The sequence below is a fragment of the Parasteatoda tepidariorum genome, chromosome 8 (genome assembly GCF_982258835.1).
Source record: "Parasteatoda tepidariorum strain Cologne lab strain chromosome 8, Ptep-v5.0, whole genome shotgun sequence".
Taxonomy (NCBI): Eukaryota; Metazoa; Arthropoda; class Arachnida; order Araneae; family Theridiidae; genus Parasteatoda; species Parasteatoda tepidariorum.
The window spans coordinates 16,948,303-16,965,473 of NC_141762.1; the positions used below are offsets into that span (position 1 = coordinate 16,948,303).

Genomic DNA, 17,171 nt, shown 5'->3' on the forward strand with positions numbered 1-17,171 from the left:
ACTAACACAGGGGTACATGTTTGATTGCTGGATAAAAATTCCCTATCTCTCCAAAGCCACAATTAAAGGTCCCACTCACTTAAAAAAAAATTGTAGCAATTTAAGTATCAGGAGAATCTAGGTTTTTTTTTTATCAGAAAAAAACTTTGTAGCAGGTAAACAGAAATACCATCGTAAAAAAATATTTTTTTTTGTTATCAATTAATCACAATTATAATTATTTTATTTGCCTGAACACATAACATTGGTACACATAACATATTCAATAAAACTTTAAAAGCATGAAAGTATAAAAGTTAATATACATCCTTACATAATCCTTACCACTCCTTTTATTACCACAAGCAACAATACATGCTTTGTACCTGGTTGCTTCTAAAAATTTAAAATTATTTAGGGCATTTATAAAAAAAATTTCTGAAAAGAAAAAGAAGCTTGAAATTTTTTATTCATTTACAGGTTTTTGACCCATTTTATTTTCTCAGAGATTTCTCTCTCTCTCTCTCTTTAAACAGGGTGCGTAGCCAGATTTTTTAACAAAAAATAAGCACCTTTTAAGTACTCAAAAAATATTTTTAATCACTTTCCAATTTTCTAGAGAAAATTGTGTAAATCACGCATTTTTTGTAATTTACGACGACAATTGACATGGCTAAGAAAAAAATTCTCTTTTTAAAAGATAGAAAATTAAGCACTTTTTACAAACCCTGAAATAAAAAATATAAGCACCATTAAAAGATGCTACGCACCCTGTTTAAGCTAATTTCAAATGTTCTGAAATAACCAGATTTTCTCTGATGTGTATGAACATAATACAGAATCAAAGCATTTGTTTGAACAATAGAAAAATGGTAGAAAATTAATCAACACAACTAAAAAGTAAAAAAAAATAATAATAATAAAATCAAATAACTACCATATTTTCTTCTTGCAACTGTTGAAGCTGGTCTTTGTATCGTGTCACCTCTCTTTGACTAAGAGCTAACTGTTCCTGCAAGCGGACTGCTCTTTCCTCCACTTTTTCTTTGTCTTTACGAGTTTCCTGAAGTAAAGCATTCAATTCAGATGTAGCTCCAGCTTCTCTTTCTTTCTCAAGCTCAGAAACCTATAGATATTTTTAAGAAAAAAAGTATCAATATGGTATAGTTCTTTCTCATTGAAATGAAAAAAAAAAAAAAAATACATACCTATGTTATTAACACTTGAAAAAACTTTAATTGATAAAACAAACAATATCTTGCATGCAATAAATGAAAAGAAAGTGTTCCTAGAGCAGGAGCAGTCCGAATTACGGCTTGCAGGCTAAAACCGGCCCATCAACATCACTAACCTGAACTACAGTAGCAAGCCTGACAAGTAAAATATCTGCATACTTGCCAATTTGTAAGGTCGTTGATAAAGATTTTACGAAGTGGTAGTAAAACAATTAATTTTGAAATAATTTTCTAAAAACAAAATTAAGACAGCTATAAACATAATTAGCTAACAAATAGATCTTAACTACATATTTTTTTTAAATTACTGATTCTCTGTGGTAGTTTAAATGTTTTTTTTAAAACTTTAAACTTCAAGATTTAATACACCAAAATACAAATGTTGCTATCACTAAGAAAATTATTTCTTGTGGCCATACAAATTGGCGGCTATGTATCTGGCCTCCCCATAGTTTCATTTTTGATTGTGTTTTAAAACTATTAATGTAAATCTTAAAAACAATAATTTAGAAAAACACAATAACTGATTTGGAGTGGATAATAAAGTCGAACATTTTAATTGCAATTTATGGTATGAAATTTCTTAATCTTATAAGTGGCAAACTTTTGTTCCCCCTCACCATATTTTGAAATATTTCCCCCGCCCCGCCCTTATTTAGGGCATACGGGCATTCCCCCTCACCATATACCCACCCTAGTTAGTATCAATACAAGATTTCATAGACATTTAAAAAAAAAAAAAAAAAATTATGTTGAGTTAGCTAAGCGGCAAACAAGTTGAAATTCTCAAAACGAAAGACTAATCAAAATCAGAAGGACCAAAATTCTTAAAAAAAAAACAAAAAAAAACCCAGACCCCTATAAAATTAGCAGTTTTTTTTTAAAGCTAAGAGGAAATGAGCTTATATTCCTCAGAAAAACAACTTTTCTGCCTTGATCTTGAGCTTAATGGCAGAATCAGCTAGGCTCATAGGCTAAAAGGCAGCTCTAGAACTATGTTATATATTACCAAACACCATTTTATTAAATAAACTGTTTTGGATCAAACAAAGACCTAAATACTGATTACCTAATCGATAAATAAAACAGTACAGTTTCTGATTACTTTATTGTTAGAAAATTTTTATTGCTGTATAAATAAAGAAAAAAAAAAGATTTTTTTTTTAAAAAATATGATTATACAGTAAAGTTACTCAGACAACCAAAAAATAAATCAGCCTAAAGTTAAATTTCATTGAAATGATGAACATTACCTTTTGTTGTTCATTTTCAAGTTGTAGTTTCAATTGAGATACTTCTATTTGATTAGCAGATAACTGTTCCTGGCACTCATTCAGTTGAGATTCTAACAGACGCTTATCAGCATTGATACTTTCAATGGTAGATTCTAAGAGTCTCACTCTGTCTCGTAAAAGCAACAAATCTGTTTGGGGGCCACAATCATTCTTTGCTGCTTGCAGAGCTGATGATAATTCTTCTTGTTTCATCAGCAATACGTCATGAGCTTCTTGAGCTTTCTATAATTTACAAATATATTTTTAAGCAGTCAAGTACAGACCTCAATCATGTTTTAACACATCTTGCTTTTGATGTATTATTAAGACAGGGTAAATAACACTTTTTATAGTGAAGTAATTTAAAGCGAAAATTTTCGGAAAAGATTTTTCATAGGTTCAATGTTTTAAAACAAAATTATGACACTGGCTTTAAATTGACGTGAATCAAATAATGAACATTCAATACATATATATTAAATACTTAATTAAAGAACAATTCACGATTAAAGACATTGAATATGTTTTTTTTTTTAAAATAAGAATTCTTGCCGTCCTTTTTTAAAAGTAATGAATATCAACCAGCTTCTTATCTTTATTGTTCATTATTTAATTCAAGTAAATGAAATAATGAACTTCAGGAAAAATTCAATGCATAATATACATTCAAGATAAGAGCAGATATAGAAGAAATTCTCATTTGAAAAAACCTTACACATGGAAGTTTTGCAAACCAATTTTCCTAAACTCATAAGTCAAAGGTATAAAAGATGTATTATTTGTTAAGAGAAATTTTTAGTTTAATATGCGAAATAGCAGTAAAAACTAAAATGTTTTTAAATAATAATTGAATTTTTTTCCAAAAGTTATTGAATTTTTAAAACAATGGGAACATAAAATTCCACTGCTTTGAAATTTCTTTTTATAATAAAACTCTATGTAAGTGCTCTAAATTTGGATACAAAACCAGATACATAACAGTAAAAATTTCAAATTACTATTTTTTGTTATGTTTGATAAATTGAAAAGTATATTTAAGTCAGCATTAAAAGCTGATAATAATTTTGGTTGGAACTAAATGCGTTTATTTATTGACTCTACGATTTCTGATTCTAGAAAATCAATCCTTCATATAACATAATCAGCTAAAGCAAACCCATCTGAAATCTTGATAGGATTAGTTTTGGAGGAAAAAAAAAACTTTGCAAGATTCTTGATGATTTAAAACCTTTACCTTGAGCAAGTCAACTAAGTTACACTCTCTTTCGGATGGAGAAAGGGGAAGTCCTTCCTGATTATGCTGTTGGAAAAGAAGTTGTTTCAGTTGAGTGATTTGTGTTCGGCATTCTTCAAGTTTTTCAGTCTGCGAGCAGAGAGATTCTAACAGTACAGCTTTTTCATCTGCCATTCGCTCATTTTCTAGTTGTAAATCAACAAGTTGATCTTGAAGGTCCGTAAGCTCTTGCAGAGTAGCTTGCAGCTCTTCATTGGTGCTAACAAATACAATAATTTGTTACAATCACAAAAATAAGATCGAGAAAGAAAGTTGGCGGTTAATACAGAATACAAAATTTACAACTAAATGTACTCATTTTTATACATAAATGTGATTTAGTTACAAGTGAAAAGCAAATTGAACTATGAAATAGTTACAGGGACAAAATTAAATCAGGTCAAGTTTATTCTGTTTATTACTTTTCTTTTTTAATATTATGAAAAATTGGTTTTGAATTAGAAATTGCCAGCAAATTTAACACTTTTAACTCCTTTGATTTTTCAAATGGTTAGTTATATTTGCACTAGTTGCCTCGATATCTCACAAATTGAGTGGGTAATAACACATTGTTGAACATTTGACTATAAATTAATTTACCTATGATGTGTTTCTTCCATTTGCATAATTCTGTCTTGCAGGCAAGCAACAGACATTTCACTTAAACTGCTACTGCTTCCTCTTTCCCATTCTGAAAGACTGCGTCCAGATGGTGGCAAATTAACACCAGAAGCTTCACCCACTTCTGTATCAAGAGACTTAGGACCATCAGATAAATTATTCTGAAATTACAGATAAAATGAAACTTAAATAAAATGAAATGCAGAATTAGATAAAATGAAACACTTTCTACAAACACAAAATTTCAATTCAAAAGCTTTCTTGACGCATTAATTAACCTTTGTATCTAGTTTCAACCCTTTTGTCAAAATTTGTTTGAAAATAACAGATTTTTAAAAACGTTTAATTTTTATAGAACTCAAAATTGATTCATAGGAAAAAGATGAAAATCGAGATCCAAAAATTTTGTGTGCAACAATACTTCTTAAATAATTGAAATAATACCTGAAATTTGAACAAGAATTTTTTTTTATGTAGGAAGCATTTGTCCACAGTACGTTACCAACATTTTAATTAAAAATATCGATCCAAGATTTAAATTATTTACTTGTATTTAAATTGCGGGAATATGTATCTCAATGAAGGATTTTTAAATAATGTGAACACGGATCTCTGTATTCAATTTTAAAATCTCACGAATACGAATCTCGATGTTTTATTTTAAAATCGTGTGAATACAAATTCTGATGTATAATTTTTAACTCACTAGAACACGAATAATAATAGTGGCTTTTAAATCGAGTGAATAAGAAACAAGAGATTTCATATAAAATCATTAAAATACGAATGTGATTTTAAATCTTGCTTGCATCAGTAGGGAAAAGCAAATCTTTTTTTACCCCCTCCCCCTCCAGAATTCAAACAAGACAAACTTTCTTAGAAGAGGTGGGTTTTCGTATTTAGTAATAGTAAAAAATTTTCCACGATAGTGAAACTTTTTTTGCGAACAATGTTTGTGTATACCATATGGGTCTACTCATGTGTGGAATTTAGCAGATCCACGAAGAAATAGCACACCTGAAGGTTACCTTTTCCTCTTTTTTTCGGGGGGGGGGGGGGAGGCTCACTGAACATGTACTCTTAGAAAACTAATCTAAATGCCGACACTAAGGCAACATTAGACATGTATTTCATTATTAACATCATAAAATTAGCTTTAAATGCATGCAAGCGACAAAATAAATCTCACCTGGTTTTTTTCAAAGTTTAAAAATGATCCTGAAAGAGATCTTTGAATTAAGATTTGTTCCTTCTGAGTGTCTGAGAGAGCAGTCATTTCAAGAGGAACACCCAGTTGGAGAAGTCTTTCTTTTAAAGCCTGGTTTTCCAATTGTACACTTTCAAGCTCCTGTCTTAGCTGATCAACAGCATCATCGCTTTTAAGATCCTATGATTTATAGACACAAAATATGTAAGTGACAAACATATTGCACACAACAAAGCAAAAAATATTTAAGAGACACAGGCATTAATAGAATCAATCACAAGGCTGGAATGACAAATTTGGCATTATTGTTCATGAGCTCTGTAGCAGCAAATTTATTTGCATTGTTAGCATACAACTGTAGACTGCCTCATTAACTATTATTTAAAGTTCTTTTTTTACCTTTCTTAATTTATTATATTTTAAAGAAAAAAAAACATTATACTACTATTTTCTTATTAACTAGTATTTTTCAGTTTCTCCCTAATAATAAAATTTCTAACTTAACATAGGTGACAAGCAAAATGTTATTAAATTCAACTTAAAATTTTTATTCAAATTTATTGAGTTTTATGACAAGCACATTTATTACATTTTTTTTCGTAAACTGATTAAATTTATAACTTATTTATTCTTACATTCAATTATTCAAAAAAAAAAAAAAAAAAAAAAAAAAAAACTCCTCATGAAAAAATATTTAAAAAAAAATTAAGAAGATATATATTAAAAAGCCAAAAAACAAAAATATATAATCTCTTCATCAGCTCACACAATTATACCAGAAAAAGGTGTGCTTTCTAATATTGTATCAACATGACTAAAGCAAAATATATCAATACAATAGTGTGAGGAGCACTGAAAAAAATTTAAACAAAGTAGAACACACTAAGTAAAAAATATATGACACAAAAAAAAACAGAAAATAAAATGTAAAAAAAAAAAAATTCTTTATATACATAATATCAGCAAGACATATATATATATGTTTTGTAATAGCTAAGTTATGAGCTCTTTTCCTAACATAAAATAAAATAAAGAACATATGAAAATATCTGTTTTAATGAAAACAGTCTAAAAAATTTATTTATAAATAAATTGGAAAATTTCCATAAATAATCAATGGTTGAAATTTAGATCAAAGTGTTTCACATTGCTTATTTTTTAGTTTTTAATGTTCCACTCAATCCTAGTTTACGTGGTTTTTGAAAACTAAACAAGTTGCCAGAAAAATAAAACTTTTAATAAAGTTAATGCTACCTTCAATTTGTTAATTTCCATCTTCAATGTTGCAATTTCTGCCTTTTTGCTTTCAGCATTTTTAACAAGTTCAGAAATTTGCTGTTCCATTTTAACTTTCTCTTTTTCCATTTGCAAAATAGTAATGCAGTTATTACTTTTGTTTCGATTCAGACCAATTTTTACATTTTCCTTCTCACGCTCTTTCGCAGCAAAATCCACACTGTCTTTACTAACTGCTCGACGCATATTACTTTGATTAAGTCTCCTGAAAGTTGCTTTTTTAGTAGAAGAAAGAGGCACAACTGTTTGTAAGTTATTTATGGAACGTATAGGAGTGCAATCATTTTTATTTGCACTTGATGAGGACACTTTTGGTTGAACGCTTGTCTTCCGACGAACACTAGTACCGATTCCAGAGAGACTTTCTTGACTACTGGAGCAAGTGTTAGAGCGAGATTTGACAGTTGATGACTTTTTAACAGAAGTTGATGATAAAATTTTTTCTGATGAAGGTACTTTATTTGTACGAGGAGGTCCTAAAATGCTCTGTACTTGGTTCTTTGAAGAAATGGTGTTTCCACTTGGCTTCCCACTTACAGGTTTGTTGTTTTTCATGTTTCCTTCTGAGTTTCTTAAACAGTCGATGACTTTTAACATTTGTAGTTACAATACAAGAGCCTGAAAAAAAATCAAACTTATTTTAATACATATATATTAACGAATGTTATTCAGTTTTAGTAATTTTTCTTTTAGTACTTTTCCATCTTACAGAGTTATAAAAAAATCGTCAATGATGGTCAGCTAATGATAGTAACTATTTATAGAGTTCTCCCTAATAGTAAAAAAATGGCAGGGTGCTTTGTCACAGAAAACAGCACTCATTTAACACCGTAAAAAATTATCAAAATATGGAATATCATATAATAACAAAATTTGATGCAACAATTTTTAACTTACCCTCTTATACTATTCTATGTATATATTTTAAAAAGTAATTTTAACTCATTACCCAAATTCAAATTAGAGAAAAAATTGTAGTTTATAAATAATAATTAAAGGCATATTAAGAGACAAATATCTGTGAATGCATTTTTTTTTTAAAGAAAAAAGTAAACCAAAAAAAAAAAAATTTTTTTTTTGATAAACAGCTTACAAGATTTTTTCTATAATTTATACTGATAACTGTATTACAAAATGACGATTTAGAGGTGCATTTTTTTCTCTTTTTTTTTTTTTTTTTTTTTTTATAAAAAAAGACATTTATTTAAAAAATAATTTCAAAGCCACGAAAAAAATTTAATAATAGGTTATAATTTGAAGGGGTATAAAATTTTTTAAAATTATTTTTATACCCTTTAAAAAAAGGAGAAACTTATAAAAGTTCAACCAGTTGAGAATAATCCCAACAGAGCATATATTTGCAACAGTAATTAAACCTACATACACAGGTAATCTTTGCTTGTAATTATTATTTTAACAGTTTGCTAATTTTTCTTGAAAATGGATAAAAAGACAGTATTCTTAATGGATGGAGGCTTATTTTTACAAAAAGCACACATTTATGGGGATTAAAGGGAAGGCCGCCCTTCAAAAACACTTCGGGAGAACACTGCTATTTATTGTGTAGCAATAGATACCTAGCATAACTGATATAGATACAGTTCTATAGGGTTTTTCATGGCCAAATGGATAAGTATAATTTTTTTTCCATAATGTGTTTTATTACAAAATTAAAAACCAGAGTTTACAATCAACCCATAGAAACCCAGATGGATCCTTTTAAAAAATCCAGACTCAAATGAGTTTTTTAAACATAATCAAAATCTGTATTTTCTTTAAATACATCATTATTTCTCATGTGACATAGTGTATATTATAGAAATAAATATGAATACATCAAATTAAATTTATATTATTTTTCCAGCTTCATCATAACATAAACATAGTTCAATTTTTCTTTATAACAAATTATTTGTCTACGTGTATTTCAATTAAAAAGAGGCCTTTAAAAAACATTTCCACTATTTATATCAAACAAAGTAGGGTAGCTTAAGAAAAATACTTCTAAATTTTTATTAAAATATGTATATAAGTGATAAATTATAACATTTATTATCTTTGAGAAGTTAAAGCATTAGATGATTATTACTATACAGAGTTTAATGCAATTAAATATTTAGTCATATAAATTCTTCAAGTAAAAGAGCAAATATATTTACAACTCTTTCCCAGTAGCTTATTGGTAATTGCCATTGACCCAGTCAATCCAAACAAATTTTTTTAAAATGTTAGATAGAATTGGTAAGGGAATCTTTAAGTGTTTAAATGAAATAATAAATAGAAAGGTTAGTCTTAAGTAAGTAAACAGGGAGGGTATTTGAAATTACATGAATAAAGACATTGAATGTCTTATTACAATTTTGATTTATTCAGATAAATATTGCGATTTTTCATAAACTATTTCGTTAAAGTTAAGCAGTTTATTGTTATTAAATTCGAGCTATTATAAATCTAACGAGAGTAAAGAACTATGTAAGGCCAGAACCCACAAATGAAATGCTTACTGCATATTCAATTTTAAACCTTTCGGTAAAGTTAATATATGATAGGAAAAAGACAGAGTATGTTTATTTACAAATATGTCAATAATATAGCATATATTTAATATATGTTTTCTGGATAGCAGTATGCATGCAACGCTGCTATGAAATTGCATTATTAGCTCATTTAAAAACAACCAGCAACCGAAAATAACTTGAAAGGCTTGTTTTATGATGGCGCAAGGTGTGTTATAGTTAAATACATTTGATATATGTAACTAAATAAATTATTTAAACATATTAATAATTCCAGCAGCACCAAACATGCATATATATATGTTTCATTTTTACTCTAATTAATTACATAATGAGAAATAAAAAAAGGAATAAATGAGAAAAAAAACGGCTTACTTTTAAATACATTTTTCTTAAATTTTTAATGATGTTTAACAGTTTGGCAATCATAATTATAATTAAATTGCACAGAGGCAAGATTAGAAGCATTCGAAGTTAATCATTAAAAGTATCTATTTGAGTTTATATTCAAATTTTCAAAACACGAAAACGTAAACACTGTCCCCCCGAAAATTCTAACGTACACCCAGGCAACGATGAAAGTGAAAAAAAAGAGGTGTAAATATCGATATAAAAACATCGTTTAATTTAATCGCTATCAAGATGCTTGCTTATTTTCATTAAAGCGAAAACATGCGTAATATTATATTTGCGTTTACTTACTTGAAAATTGCGAAATTGGCGCATGCATTTCAATGACGGAAGACATGCATGCGCAATGTATATCGTTATAGCTTTAAAAAATTAAATAATAGCACTGCCTTTAAGAAGAGTGTGCAGTAGAAAATCCATTTATTTGACACTGAATAGAATAAGTTTCGTATTTTCCAGGGAGGACCTTTTGACTTAGGATAATGACCATAAGCTCAAATTTTGAGCCAATTGAGCCTGTGTGTTGATGATACAAATCTTAATATTTTATGTAGAAAATACTACTAATTCGTCTCAAAGTGCAATTTAAATATTAATTTTTCATCCAAATCTCGGTGGGTTTTTTGAGAAATTGGGACAATTTACAAATAAGACTAAAAGATTAATTTTCAAGATATTTAAATAGTTATCAAGATCTTAGTCAATTTTAATTTTCTTAGCAAGAAATATACACTTTTGCAATATTCTACATATTTTGTTCTTCAATATATATTTGAAATAATTATTAAAGATTTTTCTACGAAACTAAAGTAAGACTTTATTTTCTCTAAAAATATTTATAATAGTGAGCGCGATAACTACTTTATTCATCTGATTTATCTAGGCCTGGTTTCTTAGGACAGGACGCCGTCAGCTGGAAATCAGCGCTAACCTCTGATTGGTCCATTTGTGAGTTGGATAGTATACGTCATCGAACGCTTATCTTGAACTTCAATTGCCGTCCAACTCAACTGCAGTTGGATTACAGCGTGACGTTAACCACAGAAGCAATGGCGGACAACATCCAACAGCACATTTAAATCAGCCAAGATTTTGATTTTGACATTAAACATAGCTTCTTCATTAAACATAGCACTCTTCATTTAGCTCAGCTATAATGTGTTTTTTCTTGAACAAAGTCATTATTTGTTCTCTAAAACACTGGTCGACAATAACAAAATCAATACAAATTCAAAATAAATATTTGTTTACGTTATTAACGCATGCGCAATGAGAGATAATGTCTGCGTTGGACCGACTGCTCACGCTGAGCTAACAAAAAAGTATTTTTTTGGCGTCAGATCTACGTCAACTTTCCGCTGACGCCCAGATAAGGCGTTAGTTCTAAGAAACCAGGCCTTGAGCTAACAAACCAGTATTTTGTTGGCGTCAGCGTGACGTTGACGTCCCGCTGACGCCCAGATAAGGCGCTTGTCCTAAGAAACCAGACCTTAAGATGTTATTTCTGCAACAATATTAAAAGGTTACTCCTTCTCAATTTTTTAAAAAGAAAACTGACAAATGATTTGAGATTATAGTTGTTCTTAGCGTTGCACGTGGATTCTTATTTATTTATTTTACGTATAGTTTTATAACCAATTCGCGATCGCAACGCTCGAGTACGCCGTCTAGCGGGAGCCTGTAAATATCGGACATTAATTTATCACGTTTTCATTTAGTTCCATCAAAGTCATTGACTGAATCAGACGCCATTTTTTAGCAGCAAATAAGAAACAAAATTTCCCTAAGGAAAAGGCCGAAGAACTTGAAAAAAATCTCCAGAATATTAATATATCTTTCAGGAACAGTACACGCCAAACATTTGAAGAAAAATTCCTCAATAATTTTTAACTTCTATTGATTCAACTGATGACTTCCGATTTCGGATACTGTTACAGATGTGTGTATTAAGGTAAAATGCATTTCTTCTGTCTTCATTTCATTACGAATTAAAGTGAAGTCAACATCGCTTTCGTCATTCCAGTGAATAAATATGAATTCAGAACATACAGAATTGTAATAGTTATAGCATATTCTTCCTCGTTATTGAATAGTACATATTTCTGTATCCATATAATTCGGAAAACAACAATAAAAAATTATCCAAGTTACTTGAAATAGTGCCATTTGTGCTGATTCTTAATTAATTTAAATCGTTTCCTTTGTAAGTTTTTTTTAATTTTGAAAGAATAAGTTCAACTAGAATTCAGCTATTCTGTTTTTAGCTACATATTCAAATTCATATCAATTATAAAATTTTGCTGTGTAGTATGTTATTTAAAAGTAATGAAGGTATAAACTATGTATCTATTATTTGAGAATAAAGTTTTCAAACAAGGAACTTATCATTTTGGAATTCTCCGGGAATCATAAATCAGGTAAGTGCAATGATTTTTACAATAAAAAATTTGCTTGTAAATATTTTTTTTTCATTTGATGATGGTTCTCTACAGAATGGTTTTTTACGTCTGATTAAGAACTATAAGAATAATAAAAAAAGAAACAATATGAAAGTTTTTATTTCAATGTTAATAATTCTTAAAATCGTTTTTTTTATCCTAAGAATTCTTTATTTTCCGTTTTTTAGTTTATAATTTTTTGATAAAAATTGTTCTCAAAATACTTTTGAAAAATTAAATGGTATAACATTATGTGTTTATGTATACTTCTTGTATATTCCAATGTTTGAAATAATATGATTCAGAAAAGTATGGAATAAAAATTCGGTACTTACGACGTATTAACGCCACCGCCGCTACAGATTTGGCGGTTTTTAAGTGCCGCCAATCTACACTTAAAATTTTTGCGACAGTTCATAAAATAAAACACTTTATTTAAAATCAAAATAGTTAATTGGATTTCGGTGGAAAATGAGCCGATATAGAGTTTAGCATAGATTCAAAACAATCATATCGCCATATGAACTCTGATGAATAAGATTCCAAATGAAATAACATTTCCAAAACGTACGTTTGCCAAGACAAAGTTTTATGTTGTGGGAATTGGTACATTTTCGTTTTTTCGGTAAAATATTTCCCACCTGAAAAAATAAAATTGCATCTTGTTTTGTTTTTGGCAAATCCCAAAGACGAATATTCGTAGCACTAAAAATGGCGACAAAAAAGAGTTGTTTTTTTTTTTTTGTTTTTGTTTCGTCAGCATTCTTTATTTTACGTTTCTTAGTTTCTAAATAATGATTTTTATTGAAACTTGAAATTTTTTGATAAAAATTGTTGTCAAAAAACGTTGTTTACAAAATTAAATTTCATAAAATTATGAGGCTTATGTATATTTTTTGTTCATTTTAATTTTTGAACTAATATGATTCTTAAAACTATAGAATGTAAAGTTTAAATGGGCCTTTCATGTTATATCATTACATTTAGTAATACTATTTCTCGGGCATTAGGTTTTAACTCTTATAAGAATATACATATTTTTTTCTGTTAATGTACAAATATTTTTCCGATGTGTTTTGGATATTCCTTCTCTAATAAAAAGAGATACCATTTTGTTTTCGGTTGTACAAGAAAGAAGATCAAGCATTTTTCTTTTTTAAATTTAATAAGCCACATTAAAGAAGGAACGTTGCAATGCTACACGCTACATTAACGACGTCTCCAGAGTAACTGAATGACGGTTCATATGGAAATCGCAGGTAAGCGTCTCATACAACAACGCCCCCTATAGTTCGTTGCGATCGCGAATATTAGACTGAGTAGAAAATATTTAATTTTTACCAAAAATTATTTGATAGTAATAATCATTTAATATTTTAATTTGTCGATTACTATGACAACTATCCGCTCTTTTAATAATATGTTTTATACTAGGTCACTTTTAATTAATTTTAAACTGCTATTTTTAAGATATTATATTTCATTAACAATTTATTACGAGTGCGCTTATAACTTCGTCCTGAAAACAATCATCAAGATCAATTTCAGATACAGCGAGTGAATAAAGTAAGAATGAGGAATGAAAACATACCAGTCAATGGATCAGCGAATAGGTGAATGAATACGAGTCATCAATAAATAGCAGTGAATTTGTTTATGGGCGAATCATTGAAGGACATTTTAGTGAACAGTCGGATGAATGAATGAGTTTAAAAATACATAAAAAATTTATAAAGCTATATATTATTTTACGGTAGTCGACGACAATTTTTTTTTTATTTTAACAAAAAATTTTAACAAATTGACGACATATTTAATGCAAATTACATCAATAATGTACATCGAAAATGAAATCGCAAAAACAAATGTTATTGACGAGTCTATAAAATTGTTTGCGACTGCTAAAGCACGAAAAGAAAAATAAAGATTTTAATGTTTATGCTCTTGTATGAGATTAAAGATTATGCTCGTTAAAAATTTTACCCATAATAAATATTAATTCTAGAATACTTAAGGTGATATTCTCATTAAATAAACGAATAATTTTCTTTTTTACCTTTAATGTATTAATTGTAATTTATCTTGTTGACATGTTTCTCAAATCAACATTTTAGATTGATTTAGATTTTATAATTCTCTGATTCAAATATTGTAATTTACTTAATTTAAAATGAAAAAGCATTTCTCCACAGCATTATGACTACACCAATGAGACAATTCAAGGATTTAAAAAAAAAAAAATTCCTTTTTCAAAATAAGGGTGTCGTTTTCAGCATCTCCCGAGGTGCAGCAGCGTCTTGCGTCGGCACTGGCTGGCCTCATGTCAGGTAGGTTCCAGGTTCGAAACCCGGTCAGAGGCTTGGATGTTCCTTTTTTTCTTCTTCAATATCTTTACTCTGTATTATCTGTCCTTTTTATTGTGTTAGCAACACTGGCTCACCTAATACGGTGGCCATTTAGGAGTGGTCAACACATCTGCTCTTTTCATACCATAATAATATATACGGGAGGGCATCGGAGAAAAAAAATCACCAACTTAATTCTCCAATCACATAATTTAAAATTTCTGTGATATATAGTATCAAAATGATGCATAATGATATTTTATGCGCATAACATAATTCTAAAGGCCTTTATCACTCACTTTAATTGTTTCCGAGTATCAAGGAATTAACCTGTTATAAATGTTGTGGCTAATATATCTTCGTCAGATATTCATACTTAAATGATTTAAAAAAAATGTTCATTCGCTTCACATGTGAGCTGACTTAAAGGCATATCAGACTCTTCCCTGTATGTTAGAAGTCCCATTTCTAATACTTTTCAGCTTAACCATTGTATATTTTCGTAATTTTGGCATAAAATGCATGTAATTTTGTGATTATAAAATACTTCTCTGGATTAAACTTGAATAAAAAATATTTATCACCAAAAATGTATTAATTTTTCACCGAAAATTCAATTTTAGCAAAACTGTACTAAAATCATGGAAATAAAAAAAAATAAAAACATTTAGAGAACATGAAGCTGCAGTATTCAAGTTTTTCTACTGTGTGCTTGAGCACTATATCCGGAAATTAGGGTTGCTACTTATTTAGTTTTATTACAATTAGTATTATTATCATCTTCAATTTTTAAATCAGATCATTCTGTTATTGCGTGGTTCTTACGTTTGTGTTTTATCAAATAGAACAACAAAAACTTACCACACAGGCACTGAAATTTATTGAATATAATTTAAGAAGACCAACAGCTTTTAAAAATGTAAAACCAATTTTTCTGAGACTTATTCCGAGTTAAAAGTCTTAAAAAAAGCAAGGTGTTTATTCCAATATGCTTGATTTCACATTTTTATTGAAATTAAACAAAAACGAATTCACATAAGTGTGTTCAATAAAGCGCGAAACTCTTTTGAAAATTACCGCCCTACTTGTCTTGTTAAATTTGCATAAGCCTTCAAGCGTCAAAGAAAATATGCTATAAGCATGCATTGCTACCGCCGGAAATTTAACATTTGACTACGGGTTTTTCATGGTCCAGGTCCAATCAAATTATTTTCTGAGTAATTTAATTCAACTGACCATATTAATTTTCTATTGATATGGTCAGTTGAGGTCATTATTGGGTTGTTTTCATTTCTTTTTAATTTTTACACTTTAGGTTTTAAAAAAATGCAATTATGAACAGGTTCAGCCGCTATTTCTGAGGTTTTGTCAATTCTGTTACGTCATTTTCATCAACATATCTTTTAGGCAAAGCCTTTTCATTTTTAAAACGATTTTATTTTTCAATTATATAACTAATTTTTATGTCATCCATTTAGCGAAGTCTTTTATATCTGTCTACTGAAATGAAATAAAATTTGTACTGAACTCCAATAATACTTATTCTCCAATAGTACTAATACTCTAATAGTACTTATTCTCCAACAACTTAAACTTAGGTAATAAGCTCTGCGACAGCACGTCGCGGGACGTAGTTGCAACTCGAACACATTTAGCTGTTAGCAAACAAAATCGTTCGCGACAACCCCCCCCCCCAAAAAAAAAAAAAAAAAAATTATGCACAATTCGGTGTTGATACAATTCACTATGACAAACAAATTAATCTTAGTTTATGGTTTGCATATTTGTGAAGTCATTTGGATAATTAATTAAGCAAATTTTGCCACAAAACTTCCGTTGGAAAAAGTTCGGAGCCTCTAAAATTTACGAACGGAATGCAAAATGAGGGAAAAAACTATCAAAATTTAAAAGTGTAGGTATGAAGGTTTCAATATAGAAAAGTAGCTTTGTGAATATTTACTAAAAATATTTACACAATGCGAATAATATAATTCTTAGATACTAAATAAATAACTAAGTAACTTAACAATAATCGATTACCAAGTAAACTAAAAAAATTTTTTTAGCATTGTAAAAACGACTTTTGGGTCCGATTTAAAATTAAAAATGGGGTACAAAGTGTGTTACTAAGCGAATGCTCGATACGTAAAATCATTGAGGAAATTTAAAAGATGTAAGTACTTAAAGTTTATACAAATTTATGTTGAGTCACGCGACTTTATGATGTATTTTTTGAACGTAAACCTAAAAAATGATTTGTAATACTTTTTCTCACTTATTTCACACATTTTTTAATGTTGTTGTAAAGAAGACTATTTTTTTTTGCAATATATAAACATTATATGAATTTCAGTAAGTAATAATATATAAACTATAGACTTTGTAATTAAAAAAATTTAATGATTTAAATATTTTGAATAAATAAAAAAGTACGATTGTGGTTAATTGTGGTGGCAAAAGTTTTAAATAGTAAAATAATTTTAAAATTTTTATGTAAACATTTATCAGGCATACTGATTAATGTAATCAATAAACTGTTTAAATTTGTTTCTACTCTCAGAATGGGACTGTAAAAA

The 17,171-nt window shown here is 28.7% G+C and overlaps 1 protein-coding gene across 4 annotated transcripts in view; it reads right to left on the bottom strand.

The window, feature by feature from the left end:
• spdi (sperm antigen with calponin homology and coiled-coil domains split discs) overlaps nucleotides 1–17,171 on the bottom strand; it is a 68,456-nt gene that overhangs the window by 16,987 nt on the left and 34,298 nt on the right. For 2 of the 4 annotated variants that reach the window (XM_016074447.4, XM_071180662.2), the window contains exons 2-7: nucleotides 6,844–7,503; nucleotides 5,572–5,769; nucleotides 4,362–4,543; nucleotides 3,723–3,981; nucleotides 2,468–2,731; nucleotides 917–1,105 (exon numbers count right to left, since the gene is read on the bottom strand). In XM_016074447.4, the coding sequence (XP_015929933.2) occupies nucleotides 917–1,105; nucleotides 2,468–2,731; nucleotides 3,723–3,981; nucleotides 4,362–4,543; nucleotides 5,572–5,769; nucleotides 6,844–7,482 (1,731 nt within the window). In that variant the 5' untranslated portion in view covers nucleotides 7,483–7,503. Of the gene's footprint in view, nucleotides 1–916; nucleotides 1,106–2,467; nucleotides 2,732–3,722; nucleotides 3,982–4,361; nucleotides 4,544–5,571; nucleotides 5,770–6,843; nucleotides 7,504–9,776; nucleotides 9,979–17,171 lie in introns of those variants that run through there. The other 2 variants (XM_016074449.4, XM_071180661.2) reach the window with 2 other exon arrangements.